At 37.3% G+C, this 18732-nt stretch overlaps 1 protein-coding gene across 1 annotated transcript in view; it reads right to left on the minus strand.

Annotated features, from left to right (window-relative positions):
• Positions 1-14890: 14890 nt before the first annotated feature.
• LOC107058805 (paired amphipathic helix protein Sin3-like 2) overlaps positions 14891-18732 on the minus strand; it is a 34706-nt gene continuing 30864 nt past the window's right edge. Inside the window, exons 2-5 of the mRNA XM_015304971.1 lie at positions 15540-15665; positions 15259-15442; positions 15065-15160; positions 14891-14977 (exon numbers count right to left, since the gene is read on the minus strand). Of these exons, the coding sequence (XP_015160457.1) occupies positions 14891-14977; positions 15065-15160; positions 15259-15442; positions 15540-15665 (493 nt within the window). The remainder of the gene's footprint in view (positions 14978-15064; positions 15161-15258; positions 15443-15539; positions 15666-18732) is intronic.

An 18732-nucleotide genomic window follows, 5' to 3' on the forward strand; every position in this document is an offset into this window, starting at 1 on the left:
TTTGGGATTTTAGGGATTTGAATTACAACTTAATTAGAACTTATAGTTAATTATAACTTGAATTTACTATAACTTGAACCTAATTAGGAATGTGAACTTGAAATCTTGTTGACCTTAATTAATTTGAACTTATATTAATTAGAACTTTATTAAACTTAATAAATTTATATTAACTTGAAAAGTTAATTAGGAATATACACTTAATTTTGAACTTATCTAGAACATGAACTTAATTAATTAGTATTCATTAATTAATTAAGCATTAACTTTGTAGATCTTGAAATGTAGTATTTATATTAACAATATAACTTAGTTTAATGTAGTAAAATTATTATTAAATTTAATAATATAATTGAATATCTATATTTTTGTAGATGGATCATCGTTTGTGGATGTATAATATGCATTATGAAACTGGTGCTGGTTTGAAACCTAAGTTTATTAACGGTGTTAGAGATTTTATTGAACATACAATGACACTTGATATGTTCAAGAATAATGGTTTGGTTAGGTGTCCTTGTAGTGCATATAGGTGCTTAGATTTTTTTGAACCAGATACAATCATGGTTCATTTGTACCGTAATGGATTTAAGCCTAGATATTTTGTATGGATTTATCATGGAGAAAGAGATGGATTGAATGATATGTTTTATAATTCGATGCCTGTGGATGCATATAATATGCTTGCACCACATGATCAAATTAGGGTTGAACGTGATGACATAGTTGAACATGATAGGGTTGAACATAATAGGGTTCATGAAATGATCAATGATGCTTTCGGGGTTAAGAGTGGGATGGAACCCGAACAATATTTTGATGAAACTCCTAATGAAGAAGCAAAAAGCTTCTATGATCAATTAGAAGAGTCTAGTCGTCCACTATGTGAAGGGAGTCTGCATTATGCCTTGTCAGTTGCGGTTAGATTAATGAATATTAAATCAGATTGGAAATTTCCTAATGCTGCTATGGACTCAATGGTTGATCTTTTGGGTGAACTAGTTAATTTGGAGTTTAACATACCTAAGAACTTCTATCAGGCAAAGAGTTTGGTTTCCAAGTTAAGACTGATGTATGATAGAATTCATTGTTGTGTTAATGGCTGCATGTTGTTTTACAAGATTGATAGTGAATTAGAAAATTACAAGTTTTGTGGACATGCTCGTTATAAGAGGACTCCGACTGGAAAGATGGTCCTAGTTAAGGCGATACATTATCTATCTCTTATTTCTAGGTTAAAGAGGTTGTATGCATCGATGAGGTCTCCCCCACATATGAGATGGCATTGTGAATATAGAAGGTCGCTTGGTAAAACCTCATCCTCCTCATTTATAACCTTAGATGGAATTATCACACCATCATCACGATAAGATCATTAAACTTCTCTTTCTAACATTACTCCATTACTAAAAGGACCTTTGAAAGGATATCTCCCATACTCTTTGGAACTCATTTCTATCTTATTCTCAAACACTTGACTTGATTTCTCATGTCATCATCTCCCTCTTCGGTCTAAAGCTGACACTTGAATGCTAGGTACCTATTCCATTATCATTAACTGGTCTACATCCTCTTTTACTCTAACACTCGGGAGAAGTTTATCTCATGACTACCGAACTCTCAATAAGCAGGTACTAAGACTTCTTTCTAAGGTGTTTTTGTTATCCTCTTCTAATTAAATACCCTCTCGGTACACCTCGTAATATGCTTGTTACTCTTGTGACTTAGCCACACTTTATTGCCCTTATCTAAACATTGGGATCTCGCACTGGTACTACTCATATTCATTGAATCAAACATTTCAACTTCTCACCTACTCTTACGTCAAGTTTACCCGATCAAATCTCAAGACTAACATCATCATCCTCATGTTACCATTCTTTGGATCATGGCAATCATCTCAAATTCAAACCTAATGTTCATTACTAAACCCGAATATCAATACAATTGCTTGCCTACTATGCTATACATCATTACTTGATCAGTTCTATAACCTTCGGAACTTCATGACCCTCTCAAACAAATCATAAGCCTAGCTTAGATCTATCACTTTATGAATACTTTTGCTCTTCAATTCAACACTTACACTTGGTGATTACCGACACAATGACACTTCATTACAAGCTCCTTTCTAGCTAAAACACACTCTACCTCCTATGATGGAATCTTCACAACTCATCACTTCTTAGTCTACTGATGAGTCCATGATTTGGACTCATTTAGGGCTTTAGTTTAATAGATTTAGTGTCCTCTAATGCTTATTTTGTGCTAATAACTTATGTAAATCCTTGATTTCTAGGTATTTGGATTGAGGAACAAAGCATGGACACTAATGAGCAAAAAGGAACAAGGCAACTGAAAGAACGAAGAAAAGAAGGCATGGTGATCGCCTAACCCATTGGGTGAGTCTCCGAATGGCTATGATCTCACCTAAAGTTACAGTGTGCCAAGCCCTCAAGGAGAAAATAAAGTCGGTGATGGGATGGAGTAGTCGGCGTGTCGCTGAACGGTTCTGCGATGCAGTGTTTGATCGCCCAAAGTTACAGAACGTGAGGATGCTGAAGGCCAAAGTAAAAAGGTGATGAAATTGACCAAATGGTGGATTGCCGAATGGATCGGTGATCCCGACTTACTGAGTCGAATGGTCCTTCGCAGCATATTTTTGGCGACTATAAATATGTTTTCAAATTCTTAGTTTGATATTTTTTCAGAATGTAGAATTTCTTATCAGTTTTAGCTTTGAAGAATTGAAGTTTTCCATTTTTTAGAAATTGAAACTGGGTCTTTGAGATTCTTCGATTTGGACCTTTGTAAAGATGAAACTAATCTAGATTTGGACTCATTTAGGGCTTTAGTTTAATAGATTTAGTGTCCTCTAATGCTTATTTTGTGCTAATAACTTATGTAAATCCTTGATTTCTAGGTATTTGGATTGAGGAACAAAGCATGGACACTAATGAGCAAAAAGGAACAAGGCAACTGAAAGAACGAAGAAAAGAAGGCATGGTGATCGCCTAACCCATTGGGTGAGTCTCCGAATGGCTATGATCTCACCTAAAGTTACAGTGTGCCAAGCCCTCAAGGAGAAAATAAAGTCGGTGATGGGATGGAGTAGTCGGCGTGTCGCTGAACGGTTCTGCGATGCAGTGTTTGATCGCCCAAAGTTACAGAACGTGAGGATGCTGAAGGCCAAAGTAAAAAGGTGATGAAATTGACCAAATGGTGGATTGCCGAATGGATCGGTGATCCCGACTTACTGAGTCGAATGGTCCTTCGCAGCATATTTTTGGCGACTATAAATATGTTTTCAAATTCTTAGTTTGATATTTTTTCAGAATGTAGAATTTCTTATCAGTTTTAGCTTTGAAGAATTGAAGTTTTCCATTTTTTAAGTTTTCTCTAGTTTTCCTTTAGCTTTGAAGAATTGAAGTTTTCCATTTTTGAGAAATTGGAAGTGGGTCTTTGAGATTCTTCAATTTGGACCTTAGTATAGACGACATTAATCTTACCCAGTTGATGGAAACACAATTTGGTAACGATTTTTATCTTTTTATGATGTGTAGCTAAAACCCCAATTCTTGGGGTGTGATTATGTGATTATGGGCTGATTTAGCTTATGGGTTAAGTTAATTGATAGTTTAAATGATGTTTAAAGGTTATTTCAATCAGTAATTGTGGTTTAATTTAAAGGGTTGTAGTTGCAAATGCAATTCTACCTTCGTGTTTTTTGCTTGCTCGAGAGAGAGGTTTTAAAACAAAAATTTCTGATGTGATGGTTTGTGGGTATTGGGTTGTCATGGGTTCAGCTCGAGAGAGTGAATCCTAAACCCTTTTCCACACATTCAGCCCGAGAGAGTGAATGGACAAAAGCGTAGGCTATTCTTAATTGCTGCTTATTGGTGTTCGAGAGAAAACAATTTGATTCGGGCTAAATTGTTCGAGAGAAAGTTTATCCCCACTAAATTCTAGCTTATTCACTGATTTACAGCCATTTACTATCAATTGCACTTACCCATTTGTCTACCTTAGCCTATAATCCAATCACATTTCAAGAACCCGTCTCTTTACTTGTTTATTCGTGTTATTTGCTTCTATCGTAGTTCATAATTACAACCAAAACCCCCATATTTGACACTTGTATCACCCTTAATTTGAATTTTGTTTTTATTCGTAAATGTCTTTACCTATGGTTGACTTGAACATATTTGTACTTGGCTCTTGAATCTTAAGCACATACCACTCCTTATGAGATTCGACCCCAAGTCACTTAGTTGGGTTATATTACTGACTAACGATCGTTGACACTTAGTAGTGGATGAAGTGTCCTGATATGTGAAATCAAAATGGGGCTGCTACCGGGGAGTGGTGTTGGTTAAGATTATTTAGTTAAGTTAAATTTTGTTCTTGTTAGTCATAGTTGAACTTACTTAATTTTAGTTTTGGTTTGCTTGTTTCTGTTTTGAAAAATGAAGTATGAGTGTGAACGACAACAATGGTAGCCAAGTAGGCCACCAAGATGACATCGAAAACCTCAACGATGTCAACGAGCCTAATGCTAACGACCGCCATCTTATGGGTGGTATTGGTGGCATTCACTTTCCCCCAGCCGAAGGGAATGCGGTGTTACACATCACAAGTACTATGTTGCAGCTCTTGTAATTGAAGGGGCTGTTCGGTGGCTTGGCTCATGATGATCCCCATGAGCATATTAGAAACTTCGTGGATGTTTGCGGAATTTTCTCCTTCAAGAACATATCCCAAGAGTCGGTCCGATTGAGGTTTTTACCATTCTCTTTGATGGGAAAAACATGTAAGTGGCTTGCTGAATTGCCACGTGAATCAATCACTTCGTGGGAGGAGTTGGTAACTGCATTTCAAGTGCAAATTTTCCCTTCTTCGAAGATGATGACTCTTCGGGATAGCATTCAGAGCTTCAAGCATCTGGAGGGCGAGTCAGTTCATGAAACTTGGCTACGATTCAAGAAGTTGGTGCTCCAATGCCCAACTCATGGTTTGCCTGACAACGTGTTGTTGCAATATTTTTACCGGAGCCTTGACTCAGTAAACAAGGGTGTTGCTGACCAACTTTCTCCTGGAGGTTTGATGCAACAACCTTATTTTATAGCGGCTCAGCTTTCGATGGCATGACCACAATCAACCGGGAATGGTATACCCGTGAAGACCATGTCTCCCGTCTTACGTTTAAATTGACCAAGGAACAGATGGAGAAAGACCAGGAGAGGGTCCAGAACATGGCCAAAGATCATGACACAACTTGACATTTTATCCAAAAATGTCATGGGAGCTGGTGCTCGAGGTGTCAATGTCATGGGTGTCGGGTGTGTTAATCCAGATGAGGCCAAGTTTAAGGCTTTGTATAATGAAGAGGTGAATTTCTTAGCCAACCAAGGTGGTGGTTATCGTTCAAACTACCGGAGGCAGGGTGGTAACAAAAGTTGGAACAGGGATGAAGGTTGGAAGAATCGTGATCTAGAATGGAGGATCGAAATCCCAATAGGAAGGATGGGGATAAGGATAGATATGTGCCTCACCACGAGCGTCAAAAGCCAAAGGATTCAGAAGGTGGCCGGTTTGAGGATATGCTTTCTCGCATCCTCAACAAAGTTGAGGGTCAGATAAGATTTTGAAATAAATGAAAGAAGACGTGTCGACCCTTAGCCAGACTATTACCTCCCATTCAGTGTCGATCAAGAAGTTGGAGACCCAAATGGGTCATATCTCGTCTCATTTAAACCCGAGACAACAAAGAGGTTTGCTTAGTGATACTATGGCTAACCCCAAGAATGAGGTTTGAGTGTGGACTTGCGTTGTGCCGCAACATTAACTAAGGCGCTGCTTGGGAGGCAATCCAAGTTTTATTTTATTTCTTTTTAAGTTTGAAATAATGGTGTGTTGATTGTGCAGGTCAAAGTGTGGAAGGTGTTTGAAAAGTGCAGGTTGGCAAGCTAAAAGTTCAGTCGGTGACTCGCCGAAGAGGTCGGCGAGCCTGACTTGGACCGCCGTTGGACTCAAGATATTTTTAAATTGCAGCCTGTAAAACTCGGCGAGCCCAGAAGCTTATTGGCGAATCACCGACTAGGTCGGCAATCACGACTTAGTCCGCTGTTTGGACCTCCACATTAACTGGAGGTTCTGTAAAACTCGGTGAGGTATGTACCCACTCGTCGTGTCGTTGAGTGGGTCGGCGAGCAAAGCTAATGTTGCCGAATGGGCAAGAACTGGACGGTTTTTAAAGATCAAAGGTTTAAACTTCCAAACTTTTTCACTTTCCCTCACTTGTGAACTTCAAAAACTCACACCCGCACAATTTTTTCTATATTTCTTGCATTTTCTTCACTTTTAGTCGTCGAATTTGTGTTCGGTGTTGGATTACTTTGCCGCCTAGCATTTCAAAGTATCTATTTAGCATCTAAGGTTGGTTTTCCAAACCCCGAATTCATTTTTAGAAATTTGTACTCATTTGCAATGATTTTATCTTAGTGATGTGTGCTGGGCCTCTCTGATCCTAATTGTATATGTGTGTGCCTATTTTAATTCAAACATTTTACCCGTTTTGCCTTTATTGTCAAATTCCCGTGATTTTGTGCCTTAATAATTGGTTAAAATTTTAGGGCTGTGCTTGCATGTTGTTAGGTCTAGTCGAGTGAAGGCTTAGTATCCCGCATTTGTGCCAAATGACGTATTTTTCCCAATGATGGAGAGGTTGATGTCATTCTTAAGGGTAAAAGTCGTCAAATGGCCAAATTTGGCCAAATCGGGAGAAGTTTGAGTATCCCGGGGGCATGGTTATAATGGGTCTTAGTTTAATTTGATGGGTACATGTTTTGATTTTGTTTTTAGGGGCTGCGGGATTGAATTTGAAAAGTTGGATTGAAAGTAAGCACGTTGGATTGTTTGGCGAGCTGGGTTGAGCTCACCCAACCACTCCGCGGTTCACTGAAGTTCCCCATATCACCTTTAATTTCATGCTAAATGTGAAGTTTGGTTATGTAACTTTCGGCGAGAAGCCTGAGGTCATCAAACGCACTCGGTGACTCGCCGAAAGTCATTCTTGATAGCTCTTTGTCTACGCCCCTGACCATTAATTGCACTGTAACTTTTGGTGGGCTAATCCTTGCTCGCCGAATGCTGTCGGTGATTCACCGAAAGGCCTTCCCATCGCCAACATGTCAAATGTTTCTGAGATTTTTGAGCCAATCTTTTTGGCGAGCCTGATCTAGATCACCCAAGAGATTTGGCGACTCGCCGACCGGTTCGGCGAGTCAGTCTGCAACTACTTTTTTGTGTTTTTTCTTGAAGTGTTTCTCACTTTTTCTGATGTTTTTGCAGACATGACAAGACCAAAAGTTACCGGCAGAAACATGCCACCCAGTGAGAAGGCTAAGGAGATAACTATCAACGAGGATGCCGCTGCATCTATGGCTAAGGCAATCAAATTTCCCACATCTGGTGGGTTAGGAAAAGGTAAAGGGAAGGCACCTGCGTCACCGGAGGCCAGCTCCGACAGTGATGGTATCTACGCCACTCACCTCACAACTTCTGAGAGTGAGGGTGAGCACCAGGAGCAGCAGATTGCAACTTATGAGCCTGAGGATGATGAACTATTAGTAGCACAGAGGGCTGAGCTACGATCCAAAAGGATAAACGATCTGTCTAGGATCAAGACTCCTCAGGCCACCACTACTGCTCCTTCAGCTGCAACTTAGGCCTTGGTCCTAGCAACACCAGTATAGGGTCCTCCCAAGTCTATGAATAGACTAAATACTAAGGGCCTAAGGACAATTATTGAGGAGAAGCGTCTGTCCACTGATGGGGTCATTGACATGTATCCAAAAATTATGAGTTGCCTTAGGTCACATAAATTCCAGATCTTCACCAAGCCCCGTGGTCTATTCATTCCAAGCTGGGTCATAGAGTACTATAGCTTTTATAGTGCATTGATTCCACAAGGGAAGAAGCCATTATCTAAATTCAAGCCGATTGACTACGTGGTTGTTGGAGGGAAGATGGTGCAATGTGATTTTGCTTCCATCAATGCCGTCCTAGAATGCAATACGAGGCTTGAGGATGAATGTCAATACAAGTCAGGACAAAGACGTTGGAGAACATGAAGAAATGGTTGGCTCTGTTGATATCAGACAGCACTCCCAAGTGGCTTGAGGTTGGGGCAGCTATTGAGAAGAAGGACCTCAATGTGGCAGTGAGGTATTGGTTTGGCTTCATCAGCAGCACGATCATGCCCTCCCAAAATGAGTCTATTCTCGGCCATGCCAAAGAAACTTGCCTAGGCTGCCTCATTGCGGGGACAAGGCTGAACTTGGGGATGATCATTGCATCGGAGATGCTCATGAGGGCCAAGCAAATGAAGACTTCCCTACCATTCTCGGTCTTTATCATGAAGTTATGCCGACGTGTTGTAGTTCCCCGGGATGATACAAGAGATATTAAGGTTACCCCGTCTTTCTCGACTGAGATGAGGCTGACAGGAGGAGAGAAGCTCCGGTAGATACTTCTCTGGAGGTTGATGTCGACTCTATACGTACAGAGGCATCTTTGCCTACTTCGGCCTTCGGGCCTTCAGGTACATCTGCTCCTTCTTCTGCACAGTCCCCGGCTACCTCTACCTCCTCCCAGCCAGCCAAGATTACCCAGGCAATTATCACGAAGATGGAGCACCTGGCCCATTCAGCTGATGTGAGAGTTACCCGTCTGGAGGCTGCAATCTCGTGGATGATTGAGAGCGCCATTTTAGCTGCACTTACCCCCCTCCGGACTTTCATTAACACTCTCACTGAGAGATTTTGGGCTTGTGAGAGCAGACAGGGGGAGACCTCCGAAGTTACGGCTTTGAAAGCCAAAGTTGCTGATCTGAGGAAGGACGTGGACTATCTAAAGTCTACTGACTTCACTTCAATACTGGAGGTTGTGGATGATGTGAACGCCCCTAGACTTCAGAGATTCCTCCGACTTCCACCGGAGATGTACATAGCGAGGGCACAACAACTGATGAGTCAGAGCTAGAGATCGATGAGGAGCAGATAGAGGTGTGTGATGCTGATGTTCGAGACTGTGTACCAGACCTCTTTGAGAGACACCACCATGGGTGGGTCCAGTGGAGCTGGTATTTCTGAGGTGACTCTGGGCACTGATGCCCCAGTTCTGAGCACTACCTCTGGCACTGATGCCCAGACAGATGGAGCGATTGTTTAGACATGATCCCTTTTTACCTCCCTTTCTGTCTTACTTTTATTTGACTTTTGGATATTTTATTTCTTGCATTTGAGGACAAATAGCTTTTGTTTGTGGTGGGGTGAGGCCCACCTTTTGTGATTATTGTTGTGTTCGTACATTTGGGTTTTGTGGTATATATAGTGTTTTGGCACTGTTTTTGTGGATGATTGAGCTTGTGGCTCCTTTTGTTAATTGTAAATGATTTTCTGACCCTTTCGAAATTTTTTGTGCCACCTCTTGTTTGTGTTTGAATGTGGCTGTTTTCTTGCAAATTTGAGTATCGGTCTTGATCAATATCGATAACTTGAATAGTGCTCATAATCGAACAAAAATGAATGTGCGGCTACGATGAGGCCAAATGAAGTTGCATAGACAATATGTGAACATTTTGCATCTCGTTGTGACTAGCCAATTATAAAATTAAGTCTCTTGTGACGAACATTGCACACTAGCGAAAGTGTGGAGTCTTGTTTGACATTGGTGTCAATGCCTTGTATGATGAGCTTACCATGAACCATGTGTGATGACACCTAGAATTTGGCCCGTTGGTTCGGTTGACTTAGTGATGCAATCTCTTGATATGATCTTAGGCAACTTTGAAGAGTGTGAAACAATTTGACATGATACCTCTTTTTGTGGCCTACCTTGTGAGTGTGTGAACTTCTCTTGAACACCTTTTGAGCCTTACCCTTTTCTTGGAAGAAACTTGAAGAAATTGTGACCTTTCTTGATCCATTACCCTTAATCCTCTTGATTTGTGGTTTGTGTGAATAGCCAACTTAGGCCAAAAGCCTAAGTTGGGGTGTGGTGAAAAGAGAAGGTAAATCAATAAGTTTAAAGAAGTCCCCTTTGACCTATGGTTTTGAGAAAAGATGGAACCCCTCCATATAAAAAAAGAGAGAAAAAGAAGAAAAGAATGAAAAAGTTGTGGAATAAAGTTGTTAAAATGCAAAAAGAAATGGGGTGTCCAACAGTGCATGGAAGATGAATAATAGGGTGACTTGTGAGCACGAATGAGAATGACGAATAAAAGGAAAATATGTTTTGTCCACACCACATATCATGAGGATTACATCCATTGAGCCTAAAATACCATACATTTGCACTCACCCCGTTATAAGCCTTGAAAAGACCTTTTTGATCTTGAGTGAGCTGAAACAATTGTTGGTTGGAAGATAAGGGCAAACTTATGGGTAAAATCATGCATTGTGTTCATCTTTGTAAGTGTGAGTATTGCATTTGATTTCAGAGCTTTAAATTATTGAACCATTGTGTGTGAATATGTAATCATTCTTTGTTTGAGGGCATTTGAGTACCTTTATTGAGCTTGAACCTGCATTTGAAGCAAGTATTGTGAACTTTAGAATCTTTGATAATGGTGAGTCACAACTTGAATCTTTGAGTGCGGAATTGATCCTTGCATGAGTAAGTTGAGTCTTTTTGTGTGCATTCATGATTGAATCTTGTGTAGAACTTTTTGAGACATCCTTTTTGAACTGCTGAACTTGAGGACAAGCAAAAATTTAAGTTGGGGGTGTTGATGAGTCCACGATTTGGACTCATTTAGGGATTTATTTTAATAGATTTAGTGTCCTTAAATGCTTATTTTATGCCAATAACTGATGTAAATCCTTGGTTTCCAGGTATTCGGATTGTGGAATAAACCATGGACACTAATGAGTGAAAAGGAACAAGGTAGCTGAAAGAATGAAGAAATGAAGGCCTGGTGATCGCCTAACCCATTGGGTGAGTCACTGAATGGCTATGATCTCGCCTAAAGTTACAGTGTGCCAAGCCCTGAAGGAGAAAATCAAGTCGGCGATGGAATGGAGCAGTCAGCGTGTCACCGAACGGTTCCGTGATGCAGTGTTTGATCACCCAAAATTACAGAACGTGAAGATGCTGAAGGCCAAAGTAAAAGGGCGATGAAATTGACCAAAGGGAGGATCGCCGAATCGATAGGCGATCCCGATTTACTGCGCCGAATAGTCCTTCGCAACATATTTTTGGCGACTATAAATACGTTTCTAAATTCTTAGTTTGAGAGTTTTTCAGAATATAGAATTTCTTATCAGTTTTACAATAGAACTCTAAGTTTGGAGACAATATTTTCCTTAGCATTGAAGAATTGAAGTTTTCCATTTTTGAGAAATTGATAGTGGGTCTTTGAGATTCTTCGATTTGGACCTTTGTAAAGATGAAATTAATCTTACCCAGTTAATAGAAACACAATTTGGTAACGATTTTTTATCTTTTGATGATGTCTAGCTAAAACCCCAATTCTTGGGGTGTGACTATGTGATTATGGACTGATTTAGTTTATGAATTTTATTAATTGATAGTTTAAATGCTATTTAAAGGTGATTTAAATCAATAATTGTGGTTTAATTTAAAGGGTTGTAGTTGCAAATACAATTCTACCTTCGTGGTTTTGGCTTGCTCGAGAGAGAGGTTTTTAAACCAAGATTTCTGATTTTATGGTCTGTGGGTATTGGGTTGTCATGGGTTCAGCTCGAGAGAGTGAATCCTAAACCCTTTTCCACACATTTAGCTCAAGAGCGTGAATGTACTAAAGCGTAGGTTGTTCTTTATTGTTGCTTATTGATGTTCGAGAGAAACCAATTTGATTCGGGGTAAATTGTTCGAGAAAAAGTTTATCCCCACTAAAGTCTAGTTTATCCACTGATTTACAGCTAATTACTATCAGTTGGACTTACCCATTTGTCTACCATAGCCTATAATCCAATCACATTCCAAGAACCCGTCTCTTTACTTGTTTATTCGTGTTATTTGCTGCTATCGTAGTTGATAATTACAACCAAAACCCCCATACTTGACACTTGTGTCTCCTTTAATTTGAATTATGTTTTTATTCATAAATTCCTTATCTATGGTTGACTTGAACATATTTGTACTTGGCTCTTGAATCTTAAGCACGTACAACTCCATGTGGGATTCGACCCCAACTCACTTAGTTGGGTTATATTACTGACTAACGATCGTTGGCACTTAGTATTCGATGAAGTGTCCTGATACGTGAGATCATCTACCCATAAGGGAAAACTCTTCATCAGTAACTTACTAGGTGCATGATTATAGTAACATAGCATGTCAAAACACCATCCCCCTTACTTAGATCACTCAACCTCTGTATACTTTTCTCTAACTCTGGGCTATTTCTCTACAACTACGCATGATCTCGTTACTCATGCTACCTTCTAGGGTGAAAGTATTACCCGAGCTCTAAACATACCATCCTCTTAAAGGTCTCAGCTGAATAAGGCTTAGGGAAGAGAGTACAACTCGCTTTTATCTCAAATGCACGATTCATATGAATATAGGTGCATTCCTCTGAAACTTAACAGCTACTCACTCATGGGCTTTTCTCAAGTCTGTGGTGCTTGTCCTGTTCATGGCCCGTGAACCCCTCTGTGGTTCACCCTTTTTCTATTGTTCAGTCTTAGTTAGGTTTTTAGATGTTACAATCACATTCATCACAGACCATTAAAGTTATTTTAGAATAAGAATTTTAGAGGATTCATAGAAATTGTAACGCACACTATATTAAAATAAGATACTATAGAAATTGCAATATTTTTGTCTCTATTATTATTTTTTGAAAATTTAAATATAGAAACAAATGCATCTCATATGAAAAAAATACAGCATATGAGTAATTTTGTTTCATTTTGAAACAATATTACTTCAAAAAAATCAGGAGTTAGTTGATTTTCTAATTTGAGATGTAATGGAGTAATATTGACAAAAAAAAGAAGACGATATGAGACTTACTAACATTTCACAACGGATAAATAGTTTCTTCTTAAAACTTTTTCATGCTGAATAATTTTATTTTTATGTTGGAGCATGGTGAATGAAATGGAGGCCTGTATGTAGTGTCTTGTGTAACAAGGATGTATCATCTAGATTAAAAATAGGGTTCTTAGATTAACTTTGAAGTGAAGTGTTGACCGGTCAAAAACATGCATGTTCAGTAAAAAATAGTAGAAGAAATGAGGATGATAAGATGAATGGGAAAACATATTAAGAGAAACAGGATTAGGAACAGAAGTATTCAATACAAGATTGGAGTGACCTCCATGGTGATAACAATGAGGGAGGTCAAACTAAGATGGTTTAGACACGTGAAGAGGAGATGCATATGCTTTTCGATTAAGAGAAGTGAGGTTTGACTAAGATGGATATTAGAAGAGGTAGATGTAGACTGGAAAAATATTGCGGAGAGGTGATAAATTGAACATGACCCAAATCCCGCCCATAAATTACAAAAGGTATGTTAATAATTCTGTAATAAAGTTGTAGTCAATACAATTCATCTCAATTGCAAAGTAATGTCACATGTTTCAAATCTCTTCTCATTAGTATTACGTACTACATCACTCTAGGTAATATAATAATGAGAATTATGAGAATTCTGCGAAGTAAAGTTAGTTATTTTTATAGTATTTTGAGTAGATTAATAAATTTGTAATTGGTGTAATTTACCTCAGAAGGAAAAAAATTAATTATGTGATCATATTTTTTCTCAACAACATCATGTACAAAAATAGTTTATGTAGTATGCAACAGAACTATAAAATTGTGTTGGATATTAAAATTTTGAAATATCTCTTCAATTATTGTGACGAATTATATTATATATACTTATTATTATAGAAAATTGAATTTGATAACAAATTAGGAAGTTCATTTCAATGATTTACACCAAACAAAACTAATTTTTATATGTATTTTCTGGTAAAGTGGTAAGTTAACAAATTTGTATTCATCTAAAGTAAGACTCTCCTCAAGATCATTAGGTTGTAGACATTTGATAATGTTGGAACCCTTACACACAAGTAATTTAAATATATTTTTATTTCTAATTAATTATTTACCAAAATGATAAAAATGAAAAAAAATACACCTCACATATAGTAAAAGTTTAATATCAATTAAACGATGCAGGATTAGATGAAAACAATTGATGAATCATCAAGTTCAACAATCTAAGTTTTAAATTAAACTATTTAAATTATGTGATTCTATTAAATCCACATATTAAATATAAATTTGATTTGAATAGCACAACAAAAGTGATATATGTCACCTCATAAATTTTTATCACCGTCCAAATTAGACAACAGATTAGTAGAAACTGAATCTGGCAAGAATCCAGAGAACTAATCCAGCAAATTCAGACTGTCACTGAGAAGTACGACAACCTACAAATATAATAAAATAGTAGTAACGAACAAGAACATAAATTTTGTCTATAATATCTATGTGCTCAAATTATAAAAAAAATGGTGACCTCATCGCATACCTCTTTGACATCCTTGCGATCCTTCCTACACTAGTTCATAATATCTATGAAGGATTTGTACTTATGGTTATTTACTAAATGTTTCTTCAAGAAGGTACAAGTTAATAAGGTATTACGAAAGTGTTTTGAAGAAGAAAAAGGAAGACTTTAATTAGTAAAATCATGAGGTAATAGAAATGTAACCTTTATTTTGTTCACAAAGTTGAATACTTGTTCTAAGTGAATTGATTTCTTCAAAGGAGGCTTGACTTCATCGTTAAGGATTATATCATAGCCACAGGGCAAGAGGGGATTTAAAACAAGGAGTAAACTTCATAATGGATTGGGAGTAATTGAATCTTTCAAGAATTCAATAAACTCATCTAGCATATCAGGATGGTCATTGAAAAGTACCGCAACCTACACATATAATAAAATAGTACGAAACAAGAACATAAACATTGTCTATGATATCTATGTATCCAATTTTTTGAAAAAAATTATCACCTCATGATACACTTCGTTGATGTCCTTTCTATCTTTCTTATACATCATCATAATATCTACGAATGATTTGTACTCATGGTCATTTCCAAAACATTTCTGCAAGAAGTTACAAGTTAGTAAATTAGGACTAATGTTTTTAAACAAGAACAAGTCCTACTTTTATTAGTAAAATCATAAGATAACAAAAATGTAACCTTTATATTTTTCACTAAATTGCGTTCTTCTTCATTGTTAGTCTTTTTCTTCGAAGAAGCCTTGTCTTCATCATTGAGCATTATTTCACAGCCATTGGGCAAGTAAGCATTAAATCCAAGGAGCAAACTAGGATACTCTTTAAACAATTCTCTCACTCTTTCTATGACACAAACATGATCAATTCTGTAAGGAATATTTAAAGACATAGTCCCACATAAATCACCAAATTAGTAAATATTTTAATAAAGATCACAGAAATAGGTAAAATTTAGTTACAAACCTTTGAGCCTTTAAGTCTTTCATAACATCAAGGAACATGTCATACTTTTCTACTTGGTCTACAAATGTGTCCTTAATCTCCCTCACATAAGACAACGCAACAACTGGATCTATGCTGCTACCATACCTAATTCATCCAAGAGATAGAAAAAATAAAAACATCAAAACCATAACCATAAGTAGCCATTTAAATATATTGTGGCAAAATCAATGATATTATAGCTCAAATTCTAGTAAAGGTGGGTAATATATCTTCACACCTAACTAAATCTTGAAAGATAAAGTAACTACATATGTAGTGTTTGGAGATAGAAAATGAAATATTTTAGACACACACAAACATGGAAGGCTTAACATTAATTTTTTCATTACATTTTATGTAGACACTCGATATACCATATGTTCGAGCTGAGCATTGAAACACATGCTCATATGTTTTAATTTAAAAAATAATTGTGTGCATTCTCAAACATTGCTAGCTACATAAGTTAACTACATAATTTTTTTTATATCATTTAAATATATATTTTGATACCTATTGTAACATGCTTGAGGTTTTAAGTCTTACTAAGGTCAATGTGTATAATTAAAGGAGGCAACATATTTTAAAAGTTTAACAAATCTATGTTATTGATACTTGTATGCAAAATGTTTCTGAAATTCAAACTCAAAGTGTCTAATAAAAAATATTTTATCATTTGTTCATGTGCTCAATATAATTTGAACACATTATAATTTGAGTATCTAAATAAATATTATTTAAGGGGGCTATTAATGTATTAAGTCAACTTGTAATGTTCTTAAACACAAGTAGTAGCTAAGTTATATTCTAATCCCCTTTAATCCAATGCTTAATTTTGGCAAATAAAAAAAAGTTGGGGATAGTGATGTATATAAAAATTACCACACACATAGAATAAAATTAATTGAAGACATGAACTTACGATTCTCCATGAGAAGAACAAATTGGCCGCTTAAATGATGGTGTATCAATTACATCAGATCTCAATCATTTCGTGCTACAAAAATAGAACAAAAACAACAACATTTTTTACTATAAAAATTGAAAATTGAAGAGAAAAAAAAAGAGCAGACAATTTTCATTCGATAAAAGAACTCACCTTTTGAGGCTCTCTGGGAAAGAAAAATCAAAAGTCCAAAAACATCTATCTACAAAAAAAGAGAGTTAATCGGTGGGTTATATCTGTAAAAAAAATCTTCTTTTAATTCATTTTTCACTCCCTTTTCCTTTCCCTTCTTCTCTTTCCCTCCCGTTGGACTTGAAAAAAAAACTATAACACACACTTATGTTTGAGAAACAAAGAGGTGAGGCAATAAAATGAATTGAGGAATTTTTTTTATTGATGTATATCTTATTTAATGCAACTTAGTATGCATTAAATATTTACTTCCAATGCGACTTAGTGACAGGTGTGCACAAAAGATTTAGTTTTGAATAGGCTCAAATTTAGTGACATGTGTGTACATATTGAAGTTCATGAATAAGCCCAATTTTTTTTATACCCCAATTTTATTTATCACTCAATTTCCCCAAATTGAATGTAAATTAATGTAACAACCTGATTCTGTAGTTAGGGAAAAGCCAATGGAGAAGAATTGTGGTGAGAAAACTTTTGGTAGTAACTTGAAATTCTAACCTAGTCCTGATTTGGACGAAATCAGAGTCAGTAAAGTCTCGAGAAATCTGGTAACAACTGGGTGAATTAATTACAATTTTGATTACATGAATAGATAGCTAAGACGTTAAGGAACCCGTACGACTTTCCGAAATTGAATTCGGGCGAGTAGAACTCCTGAAAATGATCTTAGCGTGAACATGTGGTTTTTGAATGTCAAGGGTTGAAGGTGTGTTGTGAAATGGGGGCTTGGAATTTAAATTCCAACATTCTGTCTCCGTGCATGCCACCGTAGCGGGATTGCTGCCGCTGTAGCGGGGCCGCTGTAGTGGGATTGGTCCCGCCGTAGCGGGACAGACGCGACTTAAGTCGGAAATAAAACCCCAAAATTGTTTTATTCTGCACTTTTCGACTTTGAGAGCTAGGAGACGACACCAAGCAAGTTCTTGACCAATTTTCACCATTCTTGAGGTTAAAGGTAAGGTTTTCACTTCCCGAATCCGTATTTCGATCCGTAGAACGTAGTTTCTTGGGTAATTATCATTGGGTTTTGGAACTTTTTGGATGGTGGGAAAAGCCCTAATCTGGGTATGGGGATCAAGGATCTGGCCTAGGGTTGATAATGTTGATTATAATCTGGGTAATTAGGCCTCGTTTATTGATCCGTGCGTTAATTGTATATTTTTAGACCACGAACAAGCGGGAAGAATCCAAAAACGGAAGATTCAAGTGCCTTAGGGGATTCAAGCTTGGATTCAAGGTAGGTGATGGTTGTGATTTCATGATTCTGTGATATATGTTTGTTCTTGCTTCATTATAAAATGTGTATGTATGCGAATGTTGCACTATTGATCACACTACTTGTGGATGAGGATAGATGAATGATGAATGCCATGAATCATGTATTTATTTTATTATTTTGAGAATATACTTGTGATTGTGATTGTGGCTTGTTGAATGGATCAGGTGTTGCGTTCACACTAACTTGGATCGATTGCCAGATTTCGGCATAAACATTGGATCGGTTTCCACGTTCCAGCATAAACATGGGATTGATTGCCACGTTCCGACATAAATATTGGATCAGATACCACGTTCCGGTATACCAATAGTTTGGGTGTGGGTTCCATGAGAGGACGATTGATTTGACATAATGGTATATCTTGATAAATGTGAAATTATTCGTTATTTGTAAATGATATCAATATTGTGTATATTCGGTGTATGCATGTTATTATATTATTTTAATGACTTATGTATGTTGCACTTAATGGGATAGCCGCGTGATCCTACCAGTACACTGTGGTTGTGTACTGATACTGCATTTGCTCTTTCTTTGTTCAGTACAGGGCATCATCAAGTGGCTATTGATAGACTTTAGCTAGGTGACTATTGAGCGTGACCGAATTCAAGGGTGAGCCAGTTCTTTCAGGTTGCCATGGATCTTTCTTGTTTAAGTCCACTCTTTTCAGTCTCCGACTCTTGTTTAAGGTGTTATTTAGTTTTGGGGTTGTACCCTTTGTTATAATGACTTTCAAGTTCACCATCACTAGTAAG

The sequence above is a fragment of the Solanum tuberosum genome, unplaced genomic scaffold, assembly GCF_000226075.1.
Source record: "Solanum tuberosum cultivar DM 1-3 516 R44 unplaced genomic scaffold, SolTub_3.0 scf00601, whole genome shotgun sequence".
Taxonomy (NCBI): domain Eukaryota; kingdom Viridiplantae; phylum Streptophyta; class Magnoliopsida; order Solanales; family Solanaceae; genus Solanum; species Solanum tuberosum.